The 10,213-nt window shown below is 38.7% G+C and overlaps 1 protein-coding gene across 2 annotated transcripts; it reads right to left on the minus strand.

Moving 5' to 3' along the window:
- Positions 1–6,463: 6,463 nt before the first annotated feature.
- LOC131149911 (scarecrow-like protein 14) lies at positions 6,464–9,879 on the minus strand. 2 transcript variants are annotated; one of them, XR_009135323.1, is made up of 3 exons: positions 9,785–9,879; positions 7,147–9,631; positions 6,464–6,931 (listed from the first exon to the last, which is right to left on the minus strand). XR_009135323.1 is itself a non-coding variant. In XM_058100706.1 (2 exons), the coding sequence occupies exon 2, from the start codon at positions 9,473–9,475 to the stop codon at positions 7,262–7,264; it is 2,214 nt and encodes a 737-aa protein (XP_057956689.1). In that variant the 5' UTR covers positions 9,476–9,631; positions 9,785–9,868; the 3' UTR covers positions 7,060–7,261. The 2 variants fall into 2 exon arrangements, 1 of the variants encoding a protein (XP_057956689.1); XM_058100706.1 differs by lacking the exon at positions 6,464–6,931 and having other exon boundaries at positions 7,060–9,631; positions 9,785–9,868.
- Positions 9,880–10,213: the final 334 nt, after the last annotated feature.

Genomic DNA, 10,213 nt, shown 5'->3' on the forward strand with positions numbered 1-10,213 from the left:
TAGTGCGGAATCACAGAGCTCCGTCATTTGAGATACTAAACTCTTCCCCATGTCCATTCTACACCTTCTCGATCAACTCCACCAACTCCGCGTCATTCTTCTGGGTTGTCTTAATCCATTCCTGTAGAGTAGACTGCACTACCAAGATGGTAATAAATGTCTGAGGATCACTTTCTACCAACTCTACACCGAATCTTTCCAGATCCATTTGGATCAGATGCTGAACCACCATAGCTGCCAATGTTGGTCCCACTGATTTCCTACTCAGAGCATTAGCTATCACTGTAACAACCTACTTAAATTACCTTACAATTAATCACATATAATATATATGGTCAACCCGCACCCATGGGTAATGGGGACGCACCTGGCATACACAGCAGAAACCTAAACAGCAGTAAATATAAATTACATCCATCAAACCATAAAATACATAATACTAGAGCCACCTACAATCCACAGTAATACTGTATTCATATACAATCCCCAAAATATCCAAAAATATGTCTAGGATCTCGCAACAAAAATCTCCTGATCCTAGTACAAACTTACCCTCCTAACGGGGCAGTACCAAATTAACTCAACGGCGGCCTCAATCTGCCAGTCTTTCTAAGTTTATTGAAAATTTAATTAAGTTAGGGGTGAGACACCTCTCAATGAGGGAAAATAAACTAAATACAGTTGTGTGGCAACATAAATATTTAATGCTAATATAGATATACAGTACATTTTGCATACCAGAAAACATTAATCATTTAATAACTGCATAAACATATACTTTCATATTTCTAATAAATGATATTGTTCATGAAATGTCTAATATAGCTAATAATACTAAAAATTTGCCCAGGACGTTTAGCTAGCTGATGTCATGTATTACCCCCCATGACGGGTTGTGCAGCCCGAAGACAGGACCCGACAATGGCTAGCCGACCACTGCCAAGTCAAAAATGTCTGTAAGTATGATGGGCCCGCCACACCCTGGTCCGGACTACTAGGTGGACGTCTATAACTCTACACTAAAAGCCACACAACTATTCATCTCCCACCCCCTTTACTAGCAAGGGCGGTTAGCACAAGTCTGAAACATAATAATCTGATCTGTATAGCTACGGTACCGTGCTCCTAGAACTAAACTGAACTATCATCCAGGTTCTGATAATATATAATACATGATAATATACAGTTTAACGTAAATAGATTGATAGCATTTTTAGTAATAGCCTAAATACATATGGCCTTGTGCTGATTACTTTCATATCTGCGGCCTTGCATCGAACATTTCATAAATATGTCCTTGAGCTGAAATCATATATAATACACGGCCTTGCGCCGACTATCAATCACGGCCTTGTACCGAACATTTCATACATATTATTCTGAATAAATAATATGTTTATCATGTATTTTGAAACCATAATGTACTGCAATATTCCATCATTTCTGAAAACATACCTTATTCATAAAATTGTCATAACATAATACTTTTCACGTAAAATAATATTCATGCCACACATTGCTGAATAAAACCATACATTCTATTCTAAAATCATATTTTCTGGCATTTCTTACTAATACATGCATTTCAGTATCATAATAATATTTTCCCAAATATGTATTTTCTTAATAATATTCAGATATAATACATGTCTTCCTGAACATAATTCTTCTAATAATTTAATAATAATTTTCATAAAAAAAATAATTGTTTTAGTTTATTCCCTTACCTGATTTCTCAAAGAAACCCCCTAAATATCCTTGTCTTACAGCCGTAGGGTTCCCCGCACAACACCCTGAAATCAACATTCCCCAGAATAGAAGTTCAGTATTTCTACGCGTACTATATTTTCTACAACTGTAGGGAAGGTCAATTACTAAATAAAAGTCTTACCCTGATTTTGAGATGGATTCCAAACTAGCTCCACCAACGATCCACTCCAACAAATTTGTAGAGAACTCTCCCAGGAGTGTCGTGGCGGCTTCAGATCATTGATCCAACTAAAAGCGGACCCAGAAAACTAGAGAGAAGGATGGGAAATCGAAGAGGAGAGAGGAGAGAATCTGCACAAGAAATTTTGGCCAAAAATGAAGTTTTTTCCTATTTATACACTGGCCTTCGTCGATGAGCCACGTCACCTCATCGATGAGATTAAGAAGGACGTTCATCGACGAACATTTGCTTCTCATCGACGAAATTCATAGATAGGCAGATAGTCTCTCGGTACTTTCTTGTCGACAAAGCATACCCTTATCGACGAGCTCAATATGTCACGTCGTCGACGAACGCGACCTGTAGTGCCCCCTTTTTAATTTCCTTTTTCTCCCTCTTTATTATTTATATACAATCTCCAAAACACAAAATATTTACATATCTAGGAACCCACAACATAAATTTCTTGTCCCTAGATCAAAACTTACCCTCCTAGTAAGGTAATATCACACTATCTCAACGACGACCTCGATCCGCCAGTCTTTCTGGATTTCCTGAAAATTAATTAATGTTAGGGCTGAGATACCTCTCAGTAAGGGAAAATAAATTAAATGCTGCTGTGTGACAATATGAATATTTAGTGCTATAAAACATTTACAGTACATTTCATATGCTAGAAAACATTCATCATAATATACCAAATAATCATATACTTTCATAATTTTTAATAATTCATACTGATCATGAAATGTTTGATATAACTAATAATAATGAAATTTACCTAGGATGAATAGCTAGCTGATGTCATGTATTACCCCCCATGACAGGTTGTGCAGCCCAAAGGTGGGACCCGACAATTGCTAGCCTTCCACTGCCAAGTCAAAATGTCTATAAGTACGATGGGCCCGCCACACCCTGGTCAAAACTGCCAAGTGGACGTCTACAACTCTACACTGAAAGTCACATCGACTATCCATCTCCTACCCCCTCTACTAGTAAGGGTAGTTAGCAAAAGTCTGAACATAATCATCTGATCTGTATAGCTACGGTATCGTGCTCCTGAAATTGAACTAAACTATCATTCAGGTTCTGATAACATATAATACATGATAATATACTTTTCTAATATAAATAGATTGATAGCATTTTCTGAAATAACATACATACATATGGTCTTACGCCAGTTTCTTTTATATCTGCGGCCTTGCGCCAAACATTCATAAATATGGCCTTGCGCCAGCTATCAATCACGGCCTTGCGCCGAACATTTCATACATATTATTCTGAATAAATAATTCATTTATCATGTATTTTAAAACCATAATGTACTGCATTATTGCATAATTTCTAAAAACATACTTCATTCATAAAATTTACCATAACATAATACTTTTCTTGTAAAATAATATTCATACCACACGATGCTAAATAAAACCATACATTTCATTCTAAAATCATATTTCCTATATAACAACAGTATTTTCTCAAATATGCATTTTCTCAATAATATTCAAATATAATACATGTTTTCCTAAATATAATTCTATTTATCAATTAATAATAATTTTCATGAAAAAATAACTGCTTTAACTCATTCCCTTGCATGATTAGTTGAAAAGAAACACCCCTAAAATATGCTGGTCCTGCCTTCGCAAGGTTCCCTATTCAATACACTGAAAATGATAACTCTCAGAACTAAATTTCAGTATTTTTCGGTGAATAACATTTCCTATAACTATGGGAAGACCAATTTCTAAATTAATAGTCTTACCTTGATTTAGGGATAAATTTCAAACTAAGCCCACCAACGATCCACTCCAGGAGATATGCATAGAACTTCCTCAGGAGTGTTGTGGTGGCTTCAGATCGTCGAACCGACGTAAATCCAACCTATAAACTTAAAGAGAATGGAGGGAAAACGAAGAGGAGAGAGAGTGTGGGTTTTGGGTTAAATTTTCTGCGTAAAATCTAAGTTTAGAACTATTAATACACTAACTTTCGTCGACGAGCCACGCCACCTCGTTGACAAGGTCAAGAAGGCAATTCGTCGACAAACTTCCCCCCTCATCGATGAAGTTCAAAGTCGCCCAAAACATCTTCTGGGTATCTTCTTGTCGACGAAGCACACCCTCGTCGACGAGCCCAAAGTGCAACGTCGTCGACGAAGTCTGCTGCCGCCTTCTTTTATATTCTCATTTTATTCTCTCTTTTATATTTAAATACCATTATTCTTTGGGTCATTACAAGTATTGTTGAGTTGTAGTGCCAGCCACCTCCATCAATCCCAACTCACCTTCGTTGAATCTTATCTCCACCTTTCATTCCTACCCATATATATATATATATATATATGGAGATGTGTGTGTGTGTGTGTGTGTGTGTGTGTGTGTGTGTGTGTGTGAGAGAGAGAGAGAGAGAGAGAGAGAGAGAGAGAGAGAGAGAGAGAGAGAGAGAGAGAGAGAATTGAGTTGAGTGTAGTGCCTCCCCCTCCTAGTATTTTCTCCCAGTTTTAGTGAAGATTGGTGTGCTCAGTGGACGTAGACCAATTTGGGCTGAACAACGTTAAATATTAGTGTTCATTTCTTGCCTATTTATTCATATTTATGGTGTGATTGTTGCTCCTCAATCCCCAACACTATACTACATGGATCAAAATCTTAGGCAACTAAAAAATAATATATTAAAAAAAAAGTTGATTAGATGAGAAAGTTAAGGTGGATGAATGATGTATCATTAAAAAATAAACTAAGAAATGAACAAATTCACAATAAGTTAAATATAATTTCTATAAATAAGATCAGAGAGGAACAATCAAACAATTTGGGCATCTGTAACATATGTTAAATAGTACATTAACTAGTTATTGTGAGAGGCAGTAGAAGTGGTAGAAATAAACCTAAAATAAATTCGGATGCAATAGTAAAAGTTTAATAGCCACGAATTTGTCAAAAAATCTCTCATGATTATATAAATTGATGAAAAAAATTTATATAACTGAACCTACCTAACAAAAGACTGTTAATTTTTTTATACGCATTAATAAAATTTTTATATAATTATTAGCTTTACAATTATAATATATCTTGTTTTGTAAATCATCAAATTCATATGCTATGGTGATTATTTTATTTCTAAAAATAAACATTTCCCAAACACAATGAAAAAACTCCTCAATAACCAATTTGAGAAAATATAATATATATATATATATATATATATATATATATATATATATATATATATATATTTGGAGGCTTATTTTTTTATAAAAACAACACCCTCATGCCACACACTTCAAGGCACAACTAGAAAGAAAAATAAAAAAATCTCCTGAACAAACAAGGAATTAAAATTCGGCAAAACCAAACCACATGTGAAATAATCAAACATGATAATATCAAAAAGGCTTTTAAAATAAAAAGAAAAGAAAATCACAAACAGCAGAGCCACATGCAGCAGCAAACAACTCGCACCACAAGATCAAAACCATCCACCACTAGCAAAAGCCTTTTCAGCTTTCGGCCCAACTATGTCATGCCAAATGCAATTCTTGGTTTGCAGGCTATAATGAAACCCCAGCAGCACTTTCATCCCTGGAAACCTCTTTAAGTTTAAATAGTTGCTCTCTATACGGGATTGATTTTTATCTTCTTCCTTTTTTTTCCCCTTAATTTATCTGTTAGATCCTTCATCCCCCCCCCCCCCCCCCCCCCCTCTCTCCTCGATTACATCTAGAAATCACAGAAAACAGAACTGGGAACAGAGTAGAGATTACATGCAATTGTAAAAATACGCAAAGTGATTTCTGCATGCGCGCGAGAGAGAGACAGAGAGAGAGAGGAAGAGGGAGAGGCTTAACCATGATTCATGAATGAGTTTACTATAATGAAACTCTTCCCAGATCGCCATATATTACATCATTGATTTGGAGCAAATGCATTTCTCAATACCAGATCGAGTCTGCACCAATCCTAAGCAGAAGGAATGAAGTAAGATAAAGACTTTCAAGCTCAACTAAATTCTTGGGGTTTTCTATAGTGTTTTTTGGGCCGACCTTCTACAAGGCCTTTTGATGATTTTAGAGGTCATTTGTGCTCTATCCTTGGAGGAGGAGATGCATCAATAGAGGCAATAAAAGAAAATGGATGAACTATGCAAATTATGCAGAAGGCTGGGTTATCCTATAGCAGCATGACAAATCTAGCAAACCCATTTTAAGTAACAGAGCACATCAAGAGCAGCATCAGTTCAGGCCTATTCAACAAATGCATTTCCTTCCCATTGAACCCATTTAGCAGAATCCTTCTTGTGTATCGGTTTATACCATGTATCGGTTTATACCATGTAGAACAATCAGTGAAATCATTATGTGTGTGTGTGTGTGTGTGTGTGTGTGTGTGTGTGTGCATGCCCTCGTGCGCGCACCTGTGTGTGTGTATTTTAGAGTTCACCCCCATCAAAAACCTCTGGTAGTCAAGACATGAAATGAAACACAACATAATGAAATGAACAAAAACAAAAACCTAGGAAACGGGGAAGAGAAGGCAATTCTATAAGCTCAAAAAATACCACTCATTAATACATCTGACTATATAAATACTACAACTCCCAAGCAACAGTAAATATTTACAGAGGCAGAGATGCACAAGTCCTGATTCTCATTGCAACCACTATGAAGGAAATGAAAAAAGACCAGGATCAGAAAAATGGCATGACAAGCAAGACATATGGCTGCGCAATGTAATTAGCCTCTTCATCATGCCAATAGTTGTGACTTGTTTCGTGTCTTGATTCTGTGGGCAACAAGTTCATGTCAATGATTCCATCACCACAGATTTTAAACACGATGACCCTCCACACAATGGCCAGAAAGCATTCAAGAAAGAATCTTATTGCAGTGCCAAGACACTGTACATTATCTGGTGAAGACAACAGACAGCATGAATAGCACCAATACACCACAAGTTTGCTCTGGAAGAAAGTACCTCCACCTGAACAGATCTGAAAACATCAAGCCGCCAGATTAGCTTACGTTTTGCTTCCTGTCACTACAAAACCAAACTACTGACTAGAGAGGATAAAATAACATTTTAAAAACATGAAAACAATAACTAATCACCTCCAGAATAGGTATATAAAAAACAAGAGTTTTTATTTGTGTGTGAGTGGGTGACACCGCAGGTGGAATAAGATAAATATTCACAGAACAGCATTACCTTTGTCCTCATTCACAGTCTTCCCTGACATACAGCAATGAAACAAGAAGGCAGTAGGTTTCAGGGAAAAAAATCATAGTTCTTCAACGTTCTGACAAAAAAATAAAAATGCCATTCAAGATTCATTTGCAGGAATCCAACATGAAGATGCATAAAGAATTCGGCCTTTCCATCCCTGCAGCATCCAGTGCCCATCTTCATCAACCACAAAATCCTTGTGAAAGCCAGCTTTCACCTTAGTCCTCAATGCCTTCATAAGATCCCCATCCAATGGAAGCAGCCTGAACCCAGCCCTTCCAATTCGGACCTGCCATTGCTTGTATGTCTCAGGTCTCACCACTCTTTCTAAGCCCTCACATGCTATGACATTCATAGTCTCCCGCCCATAAAATTCTTTCTCAAACACCATTCTCTCCTGATTTTCACGGGATAAGTTAGCATCAAACATGTCAAAGAATGCAGAGAAGTGAAATAGCAGCTCCCGGAAGCGTGTGACGAAGAAGGGAGCACTGTAGCAACCATTAACAACAGAAACCGTGAAGATATCAGGATTTATCTTCCGGATTAAGTTCAGAACAGCATCCCTTGGACTGTCTATAACAACTGTCTCGTCAAGTAGATTCCTAAATCGGAACAAGGAATTCACAGCAATCACCTCATTTTTTTTTATCTTGAGGTCTTCAATTCTGATAGTTTCCCATTTTTTTGCTATGGCATTATACTCAAATGGAACATTAAAGCGCTCACAATACCTTGCCAAACGATGCCCAGTCTCCTGAATTCTTTCTGCTGGCCGGAAACCAGGTTGGGGAAGATCTATCCCCGTAATGCGAAGCTTGGGAGGGCCACCAGGTCTGGATGAGAGATGATGAATGAGCATGGGCCATTGGAAACCATACAGGATACCAAAATCTATAATATGAAGCGTCGTTGCTTTCTCAGCAAAACCAAAAATGTGGTGATTTGCAAACTTCAGAGCAATCTTCTTGAAAGGGGATGCCATGAGATAAAGTTGGTAACATTTCAACATATCAGAAGCTGATTCCAATCTGGAAGCCAAGGCAGTATAAAGTTGAGTCCCAGTACCAGTCAAGCGTGCCTCAAGGGCATTAGCAAAGTAATGGGCACACCTTTGAGACCCATCTCCAGAGGGAGAAGAATGCTGCCGAATCTGTCTTAACAGTTCATCTGCAGTCCTGCGATCATCAGCATTGACAGCTTGAGCACAGAGAATAAGCAAAGTCCTCAAATCCACGACTTCCTTCTTATTTCCTCTTCTCTTTGCACGACCCTTCCCAGCATTTAATCTGCCCGCTGGCCCATCCTGCTCCAATGCCTTGGCTTCTCCATTCTGCTCATCTTTATCGGCAGTACACAGGATATAATTCTGATATCCATAAGAACAAAGTAAAACGCTGTCAAACATATCTACTAACTCAGCCTCTTCCACATGAACCGCCGATTGCTTATTACGCCTCTCTTCTTCCTCGCATATTTCCTCCCTGTCATGATTCTTCCTTCCCCTTGACCCATTAGGCAAAGACTCCGTATCATCCTTCTCTACCTCTTGAGCATTGTCCACTGGAGGCAAATTCTGGTTCTCCAGATCTATAGTTAAGAGATTTGCACCAGGAAGAAATTTACTAGCTTCCTCCACCCCTCTTCTAAACTGCAATGCAGTGTCGTTCTTGGTGAAAGGATTTGGATCAAGAGGCATACTAACAGAAGAGTGCACTGGCCCATTAAAACTATGACTGGAGTTGCTCAGAGAGCTGAGGGGTAACTGTGAAGTGGACTGAAAAGCGGGGTTGACATCCTGGAGAGAGGATTGCGACACAGAGGGACCAAGTTCTCTCCTATCACCAATCAACCTAGTTTGAACTGAATTGATAGTGCCATCACCACGGCTATGACTACAATCACTAGAAAAGGTGTTTGGACTCTCCAGAGGCGGCTGATTGGGTGAGAGAGGATACTTGTTGCCAAGGGCTTCGTAGAAAGACCTCTCGGCGGCTTGAAGAGCCCAGGAGTCGAAGAACATGGACGACTGATCCTGCATGTCCTCTTCCATGAGTATATGGCCTATGACCTTAACAACATCAGAAAAGTCGCCGTCGTCGGGAGAATACGCAGGCGGGGCCAAAATAACCGGAGCTGGCTCCGGTGGAGGGGAAGGAAAATCCATGAAGTTGAGATCAGAGCCATTTTGGAATTCGAATTCGTTTGAGAAAAAAGTGTTCTCATCAGAACTGGGGAAAATATTCTCATGATTCAACTCAGATCCGTTTGTGGGATTGGAAGGACAATTAAACTGTGGATCCATAACCATCAATACGCCTCAAAACCCTAAACCCAAGAACCCTAAACACAAAACGATCTGTGCAAAGAATTATCTTCCCACCTCTCAATCCAAACTAACAACCATAAAAAGAAACACCAAGAACCGTAAACATGCAGATACTCTAATCCCCACGAGAGAAATCACCTACGATCCATACAAATTCCTCAGAATGTCACAAAATTTAACCCCAAAAACAAAATAGAAGCAGATCAAACAAGTAAGCTAAAACTCAAGAATTCTAGAGCAGAACCTGACGAAAATGAGACAAAAGAAGATCCAAAATGAAAAATCGCGTACCCAAGATCAATCGCCAAGAACCGAAGCTAAGCTGAGAGCTTCATCAAGTGATGAGCTTCACTAAAGGAGAAGGGAGATGGATAGAGCTCAATTTATTAATTAATGGCTGTGCAGCTTTAAAGCTTGCTGCGTCATGAAACTTCCACCAGCGTGAGAAGTGACAGTGAGAGGATGATGTCAGCAGATCGTCCGACTGCTCCCAATCCGAGCACATTTTGACGAGATTAACGGACCAGATTGGGTGGCTGAAGGTTCGCCATCCGTGTTTGCCGCAGATGATCCAAGCCCAATAAAGATATATATATATATCGGGGATGAATGGGCTTATAACTTGTTAAACTACAGTAACACTGGTGGGCCCTGGAAGCTTTTGAAGTGGGCCTGCCCCACGAGCTTGGAATTGTTCAAACGAGGAACGGGAATTTAGTG

Source organism: Malania oleifera, chromosome 2 (genome assembly GCF_029873635.1).
Source record: "Malania oleifera isolate guangnan ecotype guangnan chromosome 2, ASM2987363v1, whole genome shotgun sequence".
Taxonomy (NCBI): domain Eukaryota; kingdom Viridiplantae; phylum Streptophyta; class Magnoliopsida; order Santalales; family Ximeniaceae; genus Malania; species Malania oleifera.

Bases quoted from the DNA above. Each gene is read 5' to 3' on its own strand.
- LOC131149911 (XM_058100706.1), bottom strand. From the start codon at position 9,475: ATGGTTATGGATCCACAGTTTAATTGTCCTTCCAATCCCACAAACGGA.